At 35.2% G+C, this 23005-nt stretch overlaps 2 protein-coding genes and 1 long non-coding RNA gene across 3 annotated transcripts; 2 read left to right on the top strand and 1 right to left on the bottom strand.

Annotated features, from left to right (window-relative positions):
* Nucleotides 1-10519: 10519 nt before the first annotated feature.
* On the top strand, nt 10520-15840 carry LOC111885811 (vacuolar sorting protein 39). The gene is made up of 12 exons (XM_023882049.3): nt 10520-11120; nt 11189-11400; nt 11486-11617; nt 11702-11845; nt 11925-12037; nt 12126-12549; nt 12623-12931; nt 13016-13237; nt 13323-13565; nt 14618-15067; nt 15155-15253; nt 15337-15840. Exons 1-12 carry the CDS (start codon nt 10673-10675, stop codon nt 15535-15537), a joined length of 2997 nt encoding a protein of 998 aa, XP_023737817.1. The 5' UTR covers nt 10520-10672; the 3' UTR covers nt 15538-15840.
* Nucleotides 15841-20235: 4395 nt separating this feature from the next.
* LOC111885832 (AP-3 complex subunit sigma) lies at nt 20236-22047 on the top strand. The gene is made up of 7 exons (XM_023882064.2): nt 20236-20468; nt 20680-20722; nt 20999-21060; nt 21398-21494; nt 21579-21649; nt 21734-21825; nt 21905-22047. Exons 1-7 carry the CDS (start codon nt 20400-20402, stop codon nt 21966-21968), a joined length of 498 nt encoding a protein of 165 aa, XP_023737832.1. The 5' UTR covers nt 20236-20399; the 3' UTR covers nt 21969-22047.
* On the bottom strand, nt 22022-22707 carry LOC111885833 (uncharacterized). Its single transcript, XR_006189340.1, has 3 exons — nt 22671-22707; nt 22306-22463; nt 22022-22207 (listed from the first exon to the last, which is right to left on the bottom strand). It is a non-coding gene; the product is annotated as an uncharacterized LOC111885833 (long non-coding RNA).
* Between the last annotated feature and the right edge of the window lie 298 nt (nt 22708-23005).

A 23005-nucleotide genomic window follows, 5' to 3' on the forward strand; every position in this document is an offset into this window, starting at 1 on the left:
GACGAACCAAGGGCTCACTAAAACGTGCACCTACAAGGATTTTGCAAACGCTAAACCCCGAACTTTCAACGGCACTGGGGGAGTGATCGCCCTAAAGCGATGGATCGAGAAGGTAGAGTCGGTGTTCGAGATATGCGAGTGCCCCGAGCAGATGAAGGTGAAGTTCGCGGCCTGCACTTTTGTGGACCAAGCACTCACTTGGTGGAATGGTCACATAGAAGCTATGACACTCCCTGTTGCCAACTCTATACCCTGGACAGAAATGAAAGAGATGTTGACGGCTGAGTACTGCCCCCGAGGTGAAATACAGAAGATGGAGCAGGAGCTTTGGAATCTCACGGTGCAGAATGGGAACATCGATGCTTACATATCGAGATTCAGCGAACTATCCCTGATGTGCCCGGGTATGATCACATCAGAGGGAAAGAAGATTGAACGATTCATCTGGGGACTGACATCCCCCATTCAAGGGAACGTGATAGCTGCTAACCCTGAAACGTTTGACAGCGCGAAGAGATTGGCAAAGAGGCTATATGATCATAACCACAAAAAGGGCGAGAAACCAGTGGAGACTGAGAAGAAGAAGGAAGGGGATGGTAAGAAGGGATGGAACCAGAAAAGAAAGGGGCGCCAGGGCCCCGAGACCTCAAAAAGGCAACAAACAGTGGCAGTTAACGCTGTTACTGCGCCGGTTCCAGTCGCCTCACATGCTCCAGCCTCAGCTGCTTCAAATGCTTCAAGGCCCTATTCTGGTAGCGCTCCCAAGTGCAATAAGTGCAGTTTCCATCATCATGGAGAATGTAAGGAGTTCCATTGCACCAGTTGCAACCGAAGGGGACACACTGCAAAGTTCTGCAGGACTTATCCTTCTCAGAACCAGAGTCAGGGAAACAACCAGAACAACAACAACAATCATCGCAACATCAACAACACCAATGCCGGCGGCAACAACGCAGGGCCTAGCCACACCTGTTTCGGGTGTGGAAGGACGGGACATTTCCGTCGAGATTGCCCTAACAACAACAACAACTCCGGAAACAGAGGAACAGGAAGAATGCTGACTATGGGTCAGAGTGATGCAGTTCAAGATCCCGCAGTTGTGACCGGTACGTTTCTCCTAAACCACACTTATGCATGCATCTTATTTGATACCGGAGCGGAGCGAAGTTTCGTAAGCGAGAAGTTTAAAAATTTACTAAAACAACAACCCCAGAAGCTAAATGAAACCTATACGGTGGAAATGGCCAATGGGAAAACCGAATCCACTAGGGAGATCTACATCGGATGTACCCTAACCCTTAACCAACACGTCTTTCGAATAGACCTAATGCCAGTATCAATTAGGAGTTTCGATGTGATTATCGGCATGGATTGGTTAAGCCCCCACCATGCTGAGATTATGTGCCACGAGAAGGCCGTTCGCCTTCGTCTCCCAAATCACGAAACCCTAGTAATTTACGGAGACAAACCCAGTACGAATCTCCGCCTCATCTCGTGCATCAAAGCGCAAAAACACTTGCGAAAGAACAATTTGGCATTCTTGGCTCACATAGTGGACAAGACCAAAGAAGAAACTAACATCCAAGACATTCCGGTAGCGTGTGAATTTCCGGACGTGTTTCCCGAAGATCTTCCAGGAGTACCCCCAGAGAGACAGGTTGAGTTCCGAATCGACCTCGTTCCAGGAGCAACTCCCCTCGCTAAATCACCATATCGGTTGGCACCTGCTGAAATGCAGGAATTATCCAGCCAACTCAGTGAGCTTCTGGACAAGGGATTTATCCGACCTAGCTACTCGCCATGGGGAGCTCCGGTGCTCTTTGTCAAAAAGAAGGATGGATCTTTCAGAATGTGCATCGATTACAGAGAGTTAAACAAACTCACTGTCAAAAACCGCTACCCACTCCCGCGAATCGATGATCTATTCGACCAGCTCCAAGGAGCTAGCTATTTTTCTAAAATAGACTTACGGTCCGGATACCATCAACTCAAGGTCCGAGAGGAAGATATTCCTAAAACCGCTTTCCGAACCCGCTATGGACATTATGAATTCGTCGTAATGCCCTTCGGTCTAACAAATGCACCTGCTGCATTTATGGACCTAATGAATCGAATCTGTCGACCGTTTCTGGACAACTTCGTCATTGTGTTTATCGATGACATTCTCGTCTATTCTCGAAGCGAAGAGGAGCATGGCCGACATCTCCGACAAATTTTAGAGACTCTGCGCACGGAAAAGCTTTACGCCAAACTCTCCAAGTGCGAGTTCTGGCTTCGGAGTGTGAATTTCTTAGGCCACGTAGTTAGCCAAGATGGAATTCATGTGGATCCCTCTAAGGTCAAAGCTGTGGAAGGATGGGCAACTCCGACTACGCCCACAGAAATTCGTCAGTTCTTAGGCCTAGCAGGGTACTATAGGAGATTCATCCAAAACTTCTCTAAGATCGCCAAGCCGCTTACCTTGCTTACGCAAAAGGGCGTGCCATTCAAGTGGACAGACCGACAAGAGATTGCGTTTCGAACCCTGAAGCAAGCTCTTTGCAGCGCTCCTGTACTATCTCTACCTGAAGGAACGGAAGATTTTGTAGTTTACTGTGACGCGTCAAATCAAGGCTTAGGTTGCGTTCTCATGCAACGTGGAAGAGCGATAGCATATGCATCCCGTCAACTAAAGACGCACGAAGTAAATTACACGACCCATGACCTAGAACTGGGAGCCGTGGTCTTTGCCTTAAAGATTTGGAGGCACTACCTGTACGGTACTAAGTGCACCATCTTCACAGACCACAAGAGCCTCCAGCACATCTTGAATCAGAAGGAGCTGAACATGAGACAACGAAGATGGGTGGAATTGTTAAACGACTACGAATGCGAGATCAAGTACCATCCCGGCAAGGCCAACGTGGTGGCTGACGCATTAAGTCGGAAGGAATACACAAATCACCGTACGAAAACGCACTCGATAACCATTCAGTCTCATCTGACCACTCAAATCGCATCAGTCCAGGCAGAGGCTATGAAAGCGGAAAATAGAACTAGCGAAGCATTGCGCGGAATGGAGAAGAACCTGGAAGTCAAAGAGAATGGGGTATACTACTTCATGAACCGTATCTGGGTCCCAAAAACCGGAGGATTCAGAGAGACCGTTATGAAGGAAGCCCACAAGACACGATACTCCATTCATCCTGGTTCGGACAAGATGTATTTGGACATTAAGCAGCACTATTGGTGGCCTAACATGAAGGCGGAAATCGCAACCTATGTTAGTAAGTGCCTTACGTGTGCCAAAGTAAAAGTGGAATACCAGAAACCTTCTGGATTGTTACAGCAACCGGCAATCCCTGAGTGGAAATGGGAGGGGATTTCTATGGACTTCGTGACCAAGCTACCCAAGACGTCGGAAGGATTGGACACCATATGGGTAATAATCGACCGACTGACGAAATCTGCCCATTTCCTGCCAATCAAAGAGTCCTACAAGATGGAGAGGCTGACGCGTTTGTACCTACGAGAGATTGTAAGACTTCATGGAGTGCCAAAATCTATCATCTCGGATAGGGACAGTAGGTTCACGTCACGCTTTTGGCAGTCGCTCCACAAGGCCATGGGAACTCATCTTGATATGAGCACCGCGTATCACCCACAAACGGACGGTCAAAGCGAACGAACCATTCAGACGCTTGAAGACATGCTTCGTGCATGCGCGATAGACTTCGGAAAGTCTTGGGATACCCACCTACCGCTGATCGAGTTTTCATATAACAATAGTTATCATTCGAGCATTAAGGTGGCCCCTTTCGAAGCACTGTACGGGCGTAAATGTAGATCACCGTTATGTTGGGCTGAAGTAGGTGACACCCAGCTAGCAAGAACACATACGTCGGATAGGGCAATGACAGGACCGGAGATCATTCGCGAGACCACAGAAAAGATTGTCCAGATCAAAGCTCGATTACAGGCATCGCGTGACCGGCAAAAGAGCTACGCTGATAAACGGCGAAAACCCTTAGAGTTCCAGGTCGGTGATCGAGTATTGTTGAAGGTCTCACCCTGGAAAGGAGTTATACGTTTCGGAAAACGAGGAAAGCTAAACCCACGATACATTGGACCTTTCGAAATCGTCGCCCGAATAGGTCCAGTAGCATACAGACTACAACTACCCACGGAGCTAAACGGTGTACACCCCGTGTTTCATGTTTCTAATCTGAAAAAGTGCCTATCAGATGAAACTCTCGTCATTCCTCTTGACGAAATCGAAATCAATGAGAATCTCCTGTTCGTCGAGGAACCAATCGAAATCATGGACAGGGAGGTGAAGCGTACTAAACAAAGTCGCATCCCGATCGTGAAGGTACGGTGGAACGCAAAGCGTGGGCCAGAATTCACGTGGGAACGCGAGGATCAAATGAAGCAGAAGTACCCTCACCTATTCTAGTTTTCTCAAATCTAGCTTTCAAACAGAATTTCGGGACGAAATTCCCTCTAACGGGGGGATGATGTCACAACTGTAAATTTTGAGCCATGTAATCTATGCATTCAACCTAATGTGAATCAAAAACTTCAAGTAAATACAACATGCTAGAACTACAAATAGTCATCAAACAATTGGAGACCCTAGAAGTTTTGGTTAAGTCCATTTTGGACTAAGACTTCCTTATTGGATCCAAATGGACCAATAAGCTTCCAATTAGACTATTATGGGTTTAGAACCCTAATTGGGCTCTAATTGGACCCACATTCGTTTATTTCAATATTTTGGGCTAGGTAGAACCTAGAAGGAAATAAAACACAAGTTTTGATCCATAATTTAACCTAACCTAGCTTAATAAAGCATAAAAATCACAATTTTATTTTATAAGCCCAATAAATACCCTAAACTACCTCTAATGTTGGGCTTGGGGGCAAAAGCCCAAAATTTTTCCTCTTTCCCTTCATATTCTCGGCCCAAGGCCCAAATCCAAGGGAAGTTGACTTTGGTTGCCACCTCACTATTATCTAATGGATTTCTAGGCACATATCACATACCTCCATGCATGTATCACTTCAAGAGTCACTTCTTTTCTCTCTTCTCTTCTTGTTCGGCCGAGAGCAACACCACACACACCAAAAATATCTCAACTTTCTCTCTAGAACACTCAAGAACTCTCCTTCCTCCCCTCTCCAAAAATCTCGAAATTTAGGGACTTTCCAAGAGGATTTTGCAAGTAAATCATCATCTAAGGTAAGATTATGCATAGATCTATGGTTTAAATTCTTTTGTTATCAAAATCCTTTCCTAATCTATACAAAAATCGTGATCTTACACCCTAGAATCATCTCAAAACTCAAGATCTTCATCAAAGGGAGCCAAGGCCAAAAACACTTCATTTTTCTTCCATCTTTTCTTCCAAAAACCGAGTCAACACCCCAAGGTGAGATTCATACCCCTATTTTCTGTTTTTATGAGTTTTGTGGGGGGGGGGGGGGAATACAAGTGAAAGTGTAGATCTATATGTGTTTGTATGCCTTGTATGATTTTCATGCTTATATGTATGCTTATATGTGTTTTAATGTTGGATCTAGCCATTAAACCCCTCAAAACCGAGATATAACTTATGTTTTATGATTTTAGCTTCAAATATGTTCCTACATAATAAGTGATACAAGAAAAATAGCTAAGTGGTTAGCAACAATTTTCTTTAAGCTAAAAACACACATTTTGGGCCAAAAATGTGAAAAATACAAACTTAAGGGCCCAAATTGACATTTTACAGATTCTGATGGTTGAAATGTGCCAAAACAGTTTCCATAAAACTATTTCTGGAATTTTACTCAATTAGAGGATTAAAAACATAAATTTCAAGCTTATTGGGCTAAAAATGAAAATTTCGGCCCAAGGAGGCCCATTGTGCGAATTTTTCTGTTTTGAAGGGCCAAAACTGTGAAATTCTGTAAAACAGTGGACTATAAGTGTCCCAAACCCTTTTCAAAGGTTTAAAATGCTTTTCAAATTTAAAAAGGACCAAAGTTGCAAAAATTTTCCAATTTGGGCCAAAATTGTCAAAATTGCGAAAAGAAGGGCTAAAACCGAGAAAAACTGCATTTTCAGGGACTTAAACTGTTTTCTATGAAAAATATGCTAGAAAATATGAATTTCAATAATTTTTGGTGTTAAAAGGTCAAGAAAAATAGTTTAAGGACCAAACCGGGAAATATTGAAATAAAAGGGTTGAAAATGTAAATTTTACAAATAATGAGGGGCTGAAAACAGAAATATTTCAAGGCTGATTCAATATGTACAATTTGATCAAATAATGACACCTCGACTATCAACGAAATACAACTCATTACAATACCAAAAGTCGTTGTTAAACGAATTGGCTCGGTCTCGAGCCAATGGAAATCTACAACTACTAACTCTTCGATACATACAACTAACGATTGGTAATACATATACATACGAGTGTGCACAGACGTCTACGCACCATCTTCGGGCCCCAAAAGTGTAAAATCTTGCTTGTTGGGCCTAGCTAGCCCAATGACCTGATCTTAAGGCCCGAAGACACTTATTTTCTACGGAGTGTTGAGTTTTACCGACTCGGCACAACGTAGAGTGACTTTCAATGGCTTGTACCACTGGTCCCCAAGGGTCCATGGTATTGCTAGAAGAGTCTGCATATTTTACGAGGCGGGTCGGGGACCCCTCGCACGCATATTTTCCCCAACCGGTTAATGGAGTTACCGGGGTCTTCGTGACCTCTTTCTCTTCGGATGTGGGACTACACTTAGTCCGGGCGATTGGATAACGTGATTAGTACGGACGACGCCTTCGGGTTCGTTAGTATAACTATAAACTGGGCGTTTGTGTAATGCGGGTTTGTAGTAAATAATCAATGCTCGAGAACCTTCCAACGTCGCCTGGGACCGACACTGCTATTTTCATAATGTTTTCAACGCAACTTAATGGATTCCAAAAGAACTAGGGGAACATCGGGTTTCCCTAGGGTTTTTACTACATACAGATTTGAAACGCATACATCTTCAATGAACATTTTTTTTTACAAGTATAGAAACAAACAAGCATACCTATGGATCTTCACAAACGTTTTCGAAAGCTTTTCTTTTCAGAAAATATCGGATTTTCTGGTGGTTTTTCAAGCAATATAAACATTCGATTTCAAACACTACTTATGAACTCACCAACATTTCGTATGTTGACGTTTTTCAAAATACTTGTATTCTCAGGGAACCAGTGAATCAAGGGAAATCATACTCAGTGACGGTTGCAGTTTATTTTTGTATGAATTGAACAAATTAATTTTTGGGGAATGTAATGTTAAAACAATGTATGATATGTAAACACTACTGGTTGTACTATGTTGATGAATGGTGACGAATGTTGTTTTGTTTCATATATATTCAATGTTATGGTATTCAATTGAGTCACGACAGCCCCTGGACGTTTCCGCCGTCTGGTTCGGGGGTGTGACAAAAGTTAAGGACCAAACTAAACATTTATAAAAACCACATAGATCATTTTTGAAGATTTGTATTACATATAAACAAAATTGCAAAAATGGTCCCTGTGGTATGCATTTTTTTTGGGGGGTTTAGTCCAAACCCCGATTTTTTTGGGTTGGTGGTCATTTTGAGCTACTCTACTTGCAGTTTTGGTCCTTATCCAAACTAAAAAGACTATTATACCCTTAATGATTTTATTTTTCATTTTTTTTTCAATTTTTAATAATAATATTATTATTAAATATAAAAGTGGGCCCCTCTCTCTCTCTCTCCCTCTCTCTCCTGTGACCCCACCTCTTTCACCCATTTTCCATAACTCTTACCCAGTTCTTGAATTATTATTCCATTGTCGGGAAATTGACTATCTCCTCCATTGAAACCCTTAGACCAAACTACCACAATGTAACCCACCTAAAATATCAAGATTTAGGGTTTGGTTATTGACATGGAGGAAGAGAAAAGGGACGACAACAATGTTGTTAGGTTTACTAGTAGGTGATGGTGATGTTCGTTGTTGACGGATGTCAGCAGTGATCTAATTTTCATTTTTGGAAATCAATTCACATGGAAATCAATTCATAGGTTTGCACTTTAACATACACCGACACACACACAAACATTCATTGTTCTGGGTTTGCTCTTCAAGAACAACATATGAAATTGATTGAGAAGTTGAAGACATATCAGGGGAAAAAAACGATTTCGAATATGTTAAGATTTAACCACATCGATCTCTCAAGATCCAATCTCGGTAAGCCCTAATGCAATTTGAAATCAATTTCGAATCTGAAATTGATTTTACGTGTGAAATCGAACCATGGATATCCTTTCTTTATCTTAGTTGGATCGATTAATAAGTGTGTGTATGTGATTTCGATCGCAACTCTCAATGATCCCCCATTTCTTTTTTGATTTTGAACGAGAAGATTTGAACGAGAAGATGGGACAAAGATGGAGATTCAATGTCTCGTTCTTATTTCTTTGTGAAATTGATAAGCAAGTCTCAAGTTGTGGTGGTTACACAGCCACGAGGAGGGGTGTCGACAGAAGGCTATCCCCGGAGCCTTCATTCCCTTTCTGTTGTGATCGGCAGAAAAACGTAAAAAAGGATAGTGGTCTTCGATCCTCTGTTGATCCGAGAACAAGGAAGCATTAATGGAGGCGGTAGTTGGTGGCGACAGAGGTGTTGGTGGTGGCGATGGCAGCCCCTTGGCTTGCCGGTGGAGTTGTTCTTGATGGTCACCAGAAATGCATCCACCTCCGATGGTATTTTTACCATAAAAATGAAGAAGAAAAGGAAGAAATAAAACTGAGAGAGAGAGAGAGAGAGAGGTGGGCCCCATAATTTTTATTAATAAAACTTTAAATTAAATAGTAAAAATCATAAAAAATATATGAGAAGGGCATTTTAGTATTTTCAGTTTTCTGGGGGACCAAAAACTCAACGAAACTAGCTTAAAAGGACCATCAATCCAAAAAATTTGTGGTTTGGACTAAAACTCCCAAAAAATACATACCATAAGGACCATTTTTGCAATTTTATCTTACATATATTATATATAATATTAAAAACCAATGTCAATAATGACATTGGTTTTCAACTTTAGTCTATATATATATTTTTTCTTTTTTGGTTCTTAGTTGGCATGTTTGGTGATTTTTTTTCTTTTAGTCATTACTTGGCAATGGTATGTTTAGTCTCCATAGACTTTTTTGGTCCTTACTTTGGCAAGTTGGGGCTCTTTCGTAAGTTTAGTCCAAATGCTTAACGTTTTTATTTTGACATGTACTCATGTTGAAGGTTTAGAGAATATTATATTGGATATTAGGTGTGAGACCCATGTATTACATGAGTTTATTTAAAAAAAAATTAAATTTAAAATTTTAACAATTTGAAAATTTTGAATTTATAAGAAAAATGAGAAATTTTTTGAATTATTAAAATTAATGAGGCTTTAATGTATAGAATACATTACATATATAAACCCTTTCTAATAAATACCTTACATATATATTACCTTATATATTAAATGTGAAACTTTAATTTAATAAAATGAAAATTTTAATAAAATGACAAGTAGAAAATAGAAAATTTAAAAATTCTAGAAAATGACATGTGTCTAAATGAATAAGAAGAAGACATGTGACAAAAAACCTTCATTTATTATAGTAGATTTAGAAGGCGACACATCATTTGGTGGTTGTTCCTTGACCTTGGTTTTGATATTGTATCGTACACCCTCTTATTATAAAATTCCAAACTTGGTTGTTTAAGCATTAAACAATAGAATGAGACCCCAATTATCCGCAACAACTTTTAAAATGATTAATTGTTTTCAAAATATAACTTAATAAATTTTAACCCGTACGATGAATGCTTCAAGCATCTAATGCCACTTATGCAAAATATGAACTTGAGGGACACTTTGTAAGGACTTGTAAGAAAAAGCCACTCATATGAAAAGAAAAGGAATTAAATGAGGAAGTAGGCGACGATGAAGTGGAAACTTAAAAGAATATTTTGAATACAAGTTTGAAGAAAAATCATCTTTTGGGAATGCATAGTGAGTGATGAAAAATGATGAACATATATTTTGAATGCCTTTTTGCTCTTTTTGTTTGGCCTTTTGCCATTTTTGGATGGACATGATAAACTTATTATGAATGTCCTTTTTGATACATCTATATAAAATATGATGCTTTATTTTGTAAAACAAACCCCACTCCAAATGTAAATAGATGACACCCTTTGATAGTAATGAAATCATGAAGTTTTTTGTATTTGTTACATAGTTATGTATATGTGTTTGTTTATGCATTCCAATATATGTTTATGTAGTACACACATGCAAAAGTGTAGTATCAAAACAAATTTGGATATAAACATATGTTTCTCACTCTTTCTCAACTATTACTTTAAGAGTCCAATTATAGGAAATAACAATATACTTTGATGATTTATTTTTACTTAGAAAATCTACTTCCTCTTTGATTATATGATCCAAGGGGCACCAAACCACCCCATAAAGGCCGAGTTCAAAAGCGCGGGCAGCTTTGGCTCAGGGTTTTTCATCATCCAAACAGTCAACGACCACTGCGACGTCGTTTGACCCCGAATAACCAGACACCTTATATTTCTTTCTCAGATTTTCAAGGAAGATCACCGGAAAAAATGGTGCACACTGCATTCGATTCGCTTGAACTACTCAATGGTTGCCCCACGAAGATCGACGCGGTTGAATCCTATGGCTCAAACCTACTAGTCGCTTGTGCCGATGGATCTCTTCGAATCTACGGCCCGGAATCCTCCACCTCATCCGCTGACAGATCTCCACCGTCCGATCGTCATTCTAAAACCCTAGAATTGAAGAGGGAACCATACGTGCTCGAGAGAACTGTCAATGGATTCTCCAGGAAGCCTATGCTGGCTATGGAGGTGTTGGGGTCTAGAGAGCTTCTGCTTTCTCTCTCCGAGTCAATTTCGTTTCATAAGCTCCCGAATTTGGAGACGCTAGCGGTGATTACGAAGGCGAAAGGAGCTAATGCTTACTCGTGGGATGATCGCAGAGGGTTCTTGTGCTTTGCTAGGCAAAAGAGGGTTTGCATTTTCAGACACGATGGTAATTTGTCCTGAAATACTAAAGCTTAATCGCTGAAATCTTTATCACAACTTTCAATTCTTCTGTAGGAGGTCGTGGATTTGTGGAGGTGAAAGAGTTTAGTGTTCCAGATACAGTGAAGTCAATGTCTTGGTGTGGCGAGAATATATGTCTTGGGATTAGAAGAGAATACACGATATTGAACGCCACCAATGGTGCACTTTCAGAGGTCTTCCCCTCAGGAAGAATTGCTCCACCATTAGTGGTGTCTCTTCCATCTGGAGAACTTCTTTTAGGGAAGGTACTGTATACAGTATACACTCTTTCTTCCTTCTACGCCATCTTCTTTGAAATTTTACATATGTGAATCAACACTCTGTTCTCAGGACAACATTGGAGTTCTTGTGGACCAAAATGGCAAGCTCCTTCAAGAAGGCAGGATCTGTTGGTCTGAAGCCCCTGCAGTAGTTGTCATTCAGAAGCCTTATGCTACAGCTCTTTTACAAAGACACATAGAGGTATTGTAGATTTTCTTATCTTCTTTATTATCTGAGGTTAATACTTAATAAACTAATACATTATTCTTATCTTGAGGTGTCCAGATACGTTCTTTACGAGTCCCTTACCCATTAATACAAACAGTTGTTCTTCGTGATGTCCGCCTTATTCACCAAGGAAACAATGCAGTGATTGTTGCCCTAAACAACTCCATTCATGGATTGTTCCCTGTTCCTATTGGAGCACAGGTTTGTCTGAAATCCAGAAACAAAAGCAATGGCCATTTATGTAACTTTATCAGTTCCTAAATCTTTTATCACAATGCAGATTGTACAATTGACAGCATCTGGAAACTTTGAGGAAGCTTTAGCATTGTGTAAGCTACTTCCACCAGAAGATTCAAACCTTCGAGCCTCAAAGGAACAGTCAATTCATATCAGGTAACATTTACCATTTGTATGGAGGGTATTCTTGTAATCTTGTCATTGTCATTGTTGATTTGTTGTTGTTCTCTGTTTTCTGTTGCAGATATGCACACTATCTGTTTGAAAATGGGAGCTATGAGGAAGCCATGGATCATTTTGTGGCATCTCAAGTGGAAATAACTTATGTTCTTTCTTTATATCAATCAATTGTTATTCCAAAGTCATCAGTGGTTTCTGGACCTGAGAAGTTTTTGGATATGAGCGGTGAAGTTTACTTATCAAGAGCTTCATCTGGTGTGTCAGATGACATGGAAACTTCTTCAACTTCTCATACACTGGAATATGATGAAAGCTCAGCTCTTGAATCCAAGAAAATGTCTCATAACACATTAATGGCATTAGTAAAGTTTCTACAGAAGAAGAGAAACAGTGTAATTGGAAAAGCAGCTGCTGAAGGAACTGAAGAGGTTATATCAGATGCTGTTGGACACTCCCATGAAAGCAATCGATCCAAAAGATCAAACAAGGTAACAATTTAGTAACATTATTTAAAGTGAATAGTATTAAAAAAATTTAACTTTTTAAATTTTTTATTTTTAGGGGAGAGTCAACATGCCCCTTGACTCAGGTGCTAGAGAGATGGCATTGATATTAGACACTGCACTTCTACAAGCTTTGCTTTTAACCTCACAATCTACAGCTGCTTTGGATTTACTAAAAAGTTTAAATTATTGTGATGTGAAAATATGTGAGGAAATATTAAGAAATGGAAACCATTATTTATGTTTATTAGAGCTTTATAAATGGAACTCCATGCATCGTGAAGCTCTCAAGCTTCTTCATAAGCTAGTCAACGAGTCAAAATCAGATCAAAAGTTCAAACCTGAGATGATAATCGAATATCTCAAAGTAAGTTTTCCTAGCTTTTTAATATCATTATGTATATATAAACTTTTGTACTGTGTATTTGAATTGTTTTATACTTTTATGCAGCCTTTATGTGGGCCCGACCCAATGCTTGTTCTGGAATTCTCAATGCATGTTCTTGAAAGCTGTCCAAGTCAAACCATTGACCTGTTTTTGACTGGAAACATCCCTGCAGATTTGGTCAACTCTTATTTAAAACAACATGCTCCCAAAATGCAAGCTATGTATTTGGAATTGATGCTTTCAATGAATGAAAATGGAATCTCTGGGAATCTTCAAAATGAAATGGTATGTTATGTTGTTGCTCTTTTAATTTCTGAGAGATTGTTTAATTATTTTGATTTAGAATGTTTGTTTGTGGTTTACTTTATAGGTGCAAATATATCTTTCAGAAGTGCTTGATTGGTATAATGATCTGATTGGTGAAAAGAAGTGGGATGAAAAAAGTTACACAGCATCAAGGAAAAAGCTGTTATCAGCATTGGAGGGTATTTCTGGATATAATCCAGAGATTTTATTGAAAAGATTACCTCCAAATGCTTTGTATGAAGAACGTGCAATCTTATCAGGGAAAATGAATCAACATGAACTTGCATTGTCCATTTATGTTCATAAGGTATTATTATTATTATTATTATTATTATTATTATTAGGGAAAAGGAAAACTCCATAAAAGTCCTTATATTTTGGCCTCATAATCGGTTTAGTCCTTATTTATATATTTTTTATTTGATTAAGTCCCAAGAACCGGCAATTGTAATGATTTTGACCCTTTTATTTTGGTTGACTGGGCATCCCGCTTTCAAAATTTATACACTTTTAGGCGAGATTTTAAATTTTATTACAAATTTGGATAACATTTTACACTTTTGGCCCAAATTTTAAAATTTTGTTACGAATTCATCATAAGTTTAGTTTTTTTTACATCCTTATTTTTCAAAGTTTAGGATGAATTCGTAACAAAATTTTGAAATCTGGGCCAAAAGTGTAAAGTTTGGACCAAATTTGTAATAAACTGAAAATCAGGGACAAAAGTGTAAATTTCGTTACGAATTCATCATAAAGTTTGAAACAAAAAAGATGTAAAAAAACTAAATTTATGATGAATTTGTAATAAAATTTAAAATCTGGGCCAAAAATGTAAATTTTGAAAGTGGGATGCCTTGTTGACCCAGAACATAAATTTTATTGCAAATTTGGTCCAAAATTTACACTTTTGGCCGAGATTTTAAATCTTATTACAAATTCGGTCCATAACTTTACACTTTTGGCTAAGATTTCAAAATTTATTACAAAATCATCATAAATTTAGTTTTTTCACATCTTTTTTTTTTTTTCAAAATTTAGGACAAATTCGTAACAAAATTTTGAAACCTGGTCCAGAAGTGTAAATTTTTGACCAAATTTTGTAATAAAACTTAAAATCTCATCCAAAAGTGTAAATTTCTAAAGCCGGACGACCTGTCGACCTGCTAAAACGATTAAAATTACCGGTTTTCATTACTTAATTGAATTAAAAAATAAATAAATACTAAATCGATCATGAAACCAAAATATAAAGACTTTTACAGAGTTTTCCCTTATTCTTCTTATTATAATAATAATAATATTTTGTTTCTTACTATTCCAAAATATAAAGAAATTTACATATATTCTTCCATATTCCAGCTTCATGTTCCAAGCCTAGCTTTATCCTACTGTGACAAATTATACGAGGCAGGACTTCATCAACACCAAACTCCAAAAACCAACATCTACCTCACGTTACTTCAAATCTATCTAAACCCTAAAAAAACAATAAAAAATATCGAAAAAAGAATCGCAAATCTTGTATCTTCATCGTCATCTCCAAGTCCTAAAGTCGGTTGGACATCCGTAAAAACCAAAGCAAAAGGATTAGGTAAAAAAATAGCAGACATCGAAGGCGCAGAAGATTCTAGAATCAGCCCAAGTGGAACCGATAGTGGGAAAAGTGATGATGGAGATGGAGATGATTTTGGTGAGGAAGTCGTTTCCAATATCATGCTTGATGAGGTTCTTGATGTGTTGGGTCAAAGGTGGGACCGGGTCAACGGTGCACATGCACTCAAACTTTTACCTAAAGAAACCAAACTACATGTAATAAAATTACCAACTTACCCTTCGTATCTTCTCTTTACTCTTTTACGTTACACAATGTTTTTGAATCTTATTTTAATGTTTTAGAATTTGCTTCCGTTTCTCGGACCTCTTTTGAGAAAGACGAGTGAAGCGCATCGCAACTTTTCCGTGATTAAGAGATTGAGAGAATGTCAGAACCTCCAAGTATGTTTGTGTTTTGAAATAGCATTGTACTTTTATTATTTTTTTTAATTTTTTTTAATATGTGGTTTTGTAAAATGGTGTAGACGAAGGATGAGTTGTATAGCCAGAGAAAAGTGGATGTGAAGATCACGGGAGAGAGTATGTGTTCTCTTTGTAACAAGAAGATAGGGACTAGTGTTTTTGCAGTGTATCCAAATGGAAACACAATTGTGCATTTTGTTTGCTTTAGGGATTCTCAGAATATGAAGGCAACTGGAAAAGGGTCGTCCCTAAGGAGAAGATAGAAAACAAGAATTTTCATTTGGCTGTTGTTGCAAATTTAAGATATTTATTGTATAGGTGTGGTTATTGGTGTAAAGCGTTTTCGTGAAGAGTTGAGTTTTTTTTTTTTTTTTTTTTTTTTTTTTTTTTTTTTTGGTGTGATTGAGATTGTCTGTTTTGTGAAATTTGTAATTGACGAATGTATGCTGTGTGTATAGACTCTGAGTTGTGTAGTTAAATCGTTGGAGAGTGGGTTGAAGGATTATGTTATGTGATTTTGATTGTGATAATTTTATTATATATTGTAATTTTCTTTTTGGAGACTAGTGGTTTTTCTTTGGTTTTATAGTTTTATGATGCATGTTTAATTTTGTAATGTAGACTGCGTGAACATAGGTTACGTTTTTGTTAACGTTTAGTTTTTAAGTTATTTTTTTTGTCTCCGTGTTACCATTTAACTTGTTTAGACGCTTCACTTAAGTACTTTTGAGGGAGGATGTAATGTGAACAAGTTTAATGGTAACTAGAAAAGATTCCCCGGCGTTGCCGGTGTCGGAAGGTATTGCTTTGTAAAGTAAAATAGCATGTTGAATTGTATTTAGATAATCTAGTAAAGGAAGATAAACAATGTCATCTAATTACATAAGTAAAGAAATCTAAATCATTATTTCTTGCAATAATTGAGGAAAATAAACAAATGATCTCACAAATTGAACTTTATTGCCATGTATGGTAGCGGTCGGAAAACCAATCCGGAAAATATAGACGGTGGCTTTTTGTCCGTTAATGCGAGGGTAATATGGTCTTTTCAGGCAATAGGGACTGAATTTGTCACCATGGGTAAACCATATGGACCATTTATGTAATTTTGGCGGCGGTGGTGGTGGTGGTGATGGCAGATGGTGGATGAGTTTATGGTATTGGGTGGATATTTTCTAATAAATAAAACATTAATTTAAAATCAAAAAGAGCCTGTTAAATATGGTAAACCATAGGGACCAATCGTGTAATTTTGTCTAACAATAATAATAATAATGATGAGGGACCATTTCTGCCAAAAGACTAAATACTAATAATATGTAATAAAATGCGAGGGTTATGAAAAATTCAACCCAAAGTGAAAGGGTTGTTTGTGAACAAAAACATAAAGGTGAAAGTCAATGTTATAACTTAGAGGACCAAAATTGACAAAAAAAGATTATTAAAATCTTCCATAACTTTAATATATATAATAATATGTGGACAACTTAAAAGATTAAAGGTGAACAATATTTAATTATCCAACATTTATAATTGTAAACCAATAGACCCAATGTTTGGTTTGATTCCAAAATTATATATTTTGTTTCAGAAAATGAGCTCTTTGTTTTTATAGTTTTACTTTTAGGTGTGCTAGACATGGATTTTTATTTTTTTATTTTTATTTTTTTTAATAGCTTTTAGCTTTTAATATTTAAGAAAAAACTTGAAAAAATAAAAAAGATTTATTCAACAGTAGAAGTTACTTTCAGTTTAATATAATCTATATTTATAACAAATATTGTATGTTTGCTTTTAGCGGAAGTTACTTTCAAATGACATTAAAGTTACTTTCAAATGACATTGTAAGTCACTTTCAGTTTAACAAATAAGAAATATCAATCGTTTATATATAGAAAGAAAATTGAAACCAAATTTTTATTTTTATCACTTCTATTTTTGTTAGTGTTTCATAGTTTATATTTCTTATTTAACAAATTAAATTTTTTATTAATATTTAAAATATTTAATAATATTCATTATTGCTCTTCTTGTAAATGTATTCATGAGATCATTTTAATTATATAACTTTTATGATTAAATAATATGTTTCTATTTGTTAGTTTTCAAAATTAATAAAGTTTCAAGGGGTTTAGATATAAATTTAAAAATCTAAGGTCTTTTTTAAAACTACAACTTAAACTGGAAACATAAAATTGTAATATTACATTTTGTCAATAGATTGATTGATACACACATTGACACGATAATTGAACCTTATTAGTATGCATGTCAATTGAACCTTATTAGTATGATGTACAATGATACTAAAATTAAAAAATTATTCACATATTTTTAAAAGTTTTAAGATTATTAACATATATTTTTATATATATATATATGTATTTCAAATAACTAAAGAATAATTAATAACATAAAGGTTTGTTTTGTAAGTTATGTCTAAGTCTAAAGGGAAAGAAAAGGAAAAAGAAATAAAAAGAATAAAATTAGGAAAGTGACAAGCATTGATTTTGCATTAATGAAACTAATATAATGATTGTTGATTGATTTCAGTGTAATACACGAATTAGTTCGTATGTGTAGGAGGACCCGTCAAAAGGCGTTTAGCCCAACGGTATCGAGTGTTGTCCTCCTTTCTAGAGATTGATAATTCAAGTCTTATTGGAGACATAAATGGAATTAGAAGTAATTTAGGAGTAAGATTACATTTGGTGTTCTAAAAAAAGTATAGGATGACCCATTTTAAATACACGAACTATGTAGTGTATTTTTCACATAAGCTAGTCATTTAATTTCCTTTTTAATATAATAATATTTTTATATAATATCTTTTTTAATAACTTAATGTTTTTAAATTAATCCCTTACACCTCGCTCCCGAGTTGAAACAAAGAAAAGAAGAGAAGAGAAAAGAAAGTAAGAAGATAAAAGAAAGAAAAACAAATTTGTCTTTTGTGCTCCCGAGTTGGAAAAAAATGAAAGAAAAGTTAAACATTTTATTCTTTCTTTTCAAATCTTCCCAAATCGGAAGGTACAATTAATACCTTTTATTTATTAACTTTTAGTATATACTATTATCAATGTATTAATTGGAAATATTAAGATTTTTTGTTATTTTAGACCCATTATTTTAGACTTCTAATTATTGTATTATTCGGTTGGTTTTTTGGATTTTCAGTTTAATCGTTTCGGTTTTATCGATTTTTTACATCTTAAAACTAACCATAATAATGTTCGGTTAATTGGTTATGGTTAATTCAGTTACGGTTTATTCAGTTCGGTTACCGGTTAAATCAAATAAAATTTAACATGTAAAATTAAATATTAAACTAAAATAAATAAAAACTTACTAATCTAGTTAAATGAAAAAAATACACTAATACATATTATAACTTTAAAACTCAATATATTACAACTTTATTAAAACTTTGTTACAATGTTATTTGTCTAAAACATGTTCACGAGTACGATTAGTGGCCAATAACTTCTCATATACATTTAGTCGATCTTTATAGGGATGAGTATTTTGGAGATTTTCATATTCGTGTATATACCGCCACGATCACATTTAAATAAAACATTAAAATCACTTTTAGAGTTTTTTTTTTAATGTTGATAACATAACCAAAAGATCGCCCTGCTTGTTGCACCCAATCTATTAAGTCTTTATGACAATTGAACACTTGAAAACGATATAATGATCAACAACTAGCAATATTCTAGATGACAACCTTACTACAAATATATATTAATGAACTTAAATTTTTCCCATGTTGGTTTGAATACTTGAGTCATTGATGAAGTAACTACTTTTTTTTTTCTCGTTTTCATTTCCGTCGCCTTTATATACGTTTGCATCATCATTATCCGTCTACACAAAACACACGTTAGTAATTACAACTTGCAAAAACAATTTTAAAAACAAAAACGCTTACATAAAAATACCTCATAATTCGTTTGATCGTTGAATTGAAAATACTCTTCACAGCCTTCATATGTGTTTGTATGAAGATTATTCGTCTATACGAAACACACACTACAAGTTACAACTGATAAAAAAATAAAATAAAAAATAAAATAAAAAATAAAACACTTATACAAAAGTACCCGATAGTTCATTTGATCGTTGAAGTGAAAATACTTTTCACAACCTTCATATACGTTTCTATGAACATTATGCATCTACACGAAACACATTGTACATGTTACAACTTACAAAAAAAAAAATAAATAAATAAATAACAGTTGTATAAACATACCTCATATTCGGTTGATCATTGAATTGGAAATACCCTTTCCAACCCGCCATTACGTAAATGATAAAAAAAACCTTGTGTTTATAACTTATTTTTTTGATGAAAACTTCTACTTATAGCAAGTATTTTTAATATATGAAAATGGAGAAAAAAACATAGTATAGAAAAATAAAAACGTGGATAATGGGATCATTTAGAAGATAAGAATATATCTTCTGATCTTCAGTTCCTCCATTCTTCCACTTGCTTGTTGCCGAATATCAGTTGTTCATTGTTTCTTTTTTATTTCTTATTTGCTTGTCTATGACTTGAAAGAGCAAATGTCAACCACTCGTAATGTCATTTCCTGTTTTATCTTTTGTTGCTGTATAAATGAAAAAAAGACAACCACCATCTTGTATTGTAGGGGTATGGACAAAAAAAATACATATATGATTTGACTACTACAAATTGAAATACAAAATGCTTTTTTTTCTTTATGTTGGACACTTGGACTACAAGTAATTTTTTAAAACCGAGAAGGATCTAAATGAAAGCTCTGTTTAAATAAAAGGACTAAAATTATAAATTTATATAAAATGTAATTTGATTGATAGAATTTACTTTTTACATTTTGGAGATATGAATTCGTCCAAATAATTTTTATCTACACATCATGGACATGGTCCAGTTTTGTGTTTGAAAAACCGATTAACAGGCCGGGTATGAAGTTAATTGCGTAACAATTTTAGCCCAGGCCCTTTGTCTAAGATCATCACGGAGGCCGGAGTCACGATCGGATGGATTTTGGATGTTATCGTTATCGGATCTTCGTCTTCTCCTTTTCGTTACTTCAACTGAAAACTGAGATTTAGGGTTTGTTTGTGCGAAATGATTAGGGCTATGATGGTGATCAACAACCAAGGCAAGCCTCGTCTCGCCAAATTCTACAATTATACGGTATAATTTTCCTTCTGATTACTTAGTTTCCACAAAATCTAATCGATTTTAGTGCATTCTATCCTTAATTTCATATGATATTTGAAGTTGAAAGTTGCATATGTTACTCTTTTTTCTGTAAAACGTAGGGACAAACACAAACTGTTAGTTGATTTTCATTCGATTTGAAATTGTGAATTGTGTTATGGTGTGTATTTTGTTGCAAGGTTAGCCTGTGGAACAGCAGCAACAACTAATTCGAAGCATCTATTCAGGTTCATGTTCTTTCCGATTTTTTATGTTGATTCCAGAATGCATAATGTGCTGATGATGTTAGAAATATCTTATTGTTTATCAACATATCATGCATTCTAGGGTTATTACAATCGTAATTGAACCTAATATGGTTCATATTTCACTTTCATCAACAATTCAATACCAAAAAGGAGATAAGAATCATTATCAAGATCTAGCATCATATACTCCACGATTTTGAACATTTCAGATTCTCTCTTGATTACAATTTGAACACTTTGTTTTGTTTCTTCCAGTCTTATGCTTGCAGCCTGAAAATGTAAGCAATTTCATTGAAGGGGGCTCGCTATTGGGTCCGGTAATTCTTTTATTAAAATCAGATATTATTGGTTTCTCATAATTATGTTTTTTTATATAATAAATTGTTACAATCACATAAACTAACTTCTTAAACCCTTTGTAGGATTCATATATAATAAATTGTTACAATCACATAAACTAACTTCTTAAACCCTTTGTAGGATTCATATATAATAAATTGTTACAATCACATAAACTAACTTCTTAAACCCTTTGTAGGATTCATATATAATAAATTGTTACAATCACATAAACTAACTTCTTAAACCCTTTGTAGGATTCATATATAATAAATTGTTACAATCACATAAACTAACTTCTTAAACCCTTTGTAGGATTCAAGACTTGTTTACAAGTTGTTTGCAACATTGTACTTTGTGTTTGTATTTGATAGCTCTGAAAATGAACTAGCTATGTTTGATCTTATACAAGGTACACACCAAAATCTAATTTCTTTTTATTAATCTTTCATGAAATTATATTTTTCATGATTTGAGTTTTTATCAACTCTTTCAGTATATGTGGAAACATTGGAGAAGTGCTTCAGCAATGTATGCGAACTTGATATTGTTCTCAATTATGGCAAGGTACTTCACAACTTGTCAATTATTCTCTTTTTATAATTAATTTTCAATTTAATTTATAATTATTTATTTCTTTGTTTCTTGTAGATGCATACTATCTTAGATGAAATGATTCTTGGAGGTCAAGTTGTGGAAACTAATTCTCAAAACATAATCAAAGCTGTTGAAGAAATTTCAAAGTAATCTCTCTTATCACATTATGTACTATTGATACTACACAAGTTACAACTCTTAATGCGTAAGGTACAACTTGTACAGGTTGGAAAAAATCACAGCTGCCACCAAACTCATCTCCAAGTCCACATCTCTATTGTGGGGTTAATTTTGTAACAATTTATTTTTAAGTGATTGCAAAAATTTTACAAAAAGAAAAAGAAAAAAGAAAAAGAAACTTTGCTAAATTCTTTGAATTCTTTACATATTTAAAGCATATCTTGGAAATATAAGTGCATTACAAAAATAACATAATTCCACCAAAAAAAAAAAAAAAACTAATGAGCAAATTTATTCTTTTCCATGTTTTGGTGCAACAGATTTTGCTTTTTGAAATTTGTCAACCATCTGTTAAATTTCAAACAGAAAAAGAAAAAAAAAATGATTAGTTTATTTTTTATATGAGAAAATAAATAAAATATTAAGTGGTTGAAAATTCTTTTAACCTTGTGCCAAGTTGCGTTGAAGCAAGCCTTGTGGTCCTTAAAAGATGCACTAACAAATGACTTGATGTATTTTTTTGAATTTCCCATATCTTTATAACAGGATTTTGTAGCACCAGGGGTATTTTCGGTATTTTTAGTTTGTAGAACCATGGTCACACCTAAACATTAACCCATAAAACTAAGATATTTGAAAAATTATAGAACTTTAAATTCAGGAAAACAAATCAAAATATGTATTTAATGTGAAGTCACAAACACCAAATTACATACCTTTGTTGTTATTTTTATATATATAAACAAATGGGTTATAAATAAATATAAATATCCAAATATAAAAGAATGAAAGCGAGTTGTAATAATGTTACCTTGAGAGGGAAATTAAGCAAAATATGAGTGGATGATAATTTGATCAATCGTTGTTTTTTTCTATATAGAAGCATGACTTTTTCTCCAAGAAAACTTGGAAAGAAAGTTATGGTTTAACTAATTATTATGTCTTTTTTTATTAAATGTAAAAGTTATTCTTGAAAAGAATTAATGATATTATGTTTGTATCATTGCAATAGTGTGTTTTATATCTAAATTTGTTCTAACTAAACAAATATATTTTGATAAAATTTTGGTTGTTTATTAGATTGTTTGATGAAAGTCGTATAACAATTTGGGGAATTGACAAATATGAAAGGGAAAGAGGTTTTAG

This window comes from Lactuca sativa, chromosome 3 (genome assembly GCF_002870075.4).
Source record: "Lactuca sativa cultivar Salinas chromosome 3, Lsat_Salinas_v11, whole genome shotgun sequence".
NCBI lineage: Eukaryota > Viridiplantae > Streptophyta > Magnoliopsida > Asterales > Asteraceae > Lactuca > Lactuca sativa.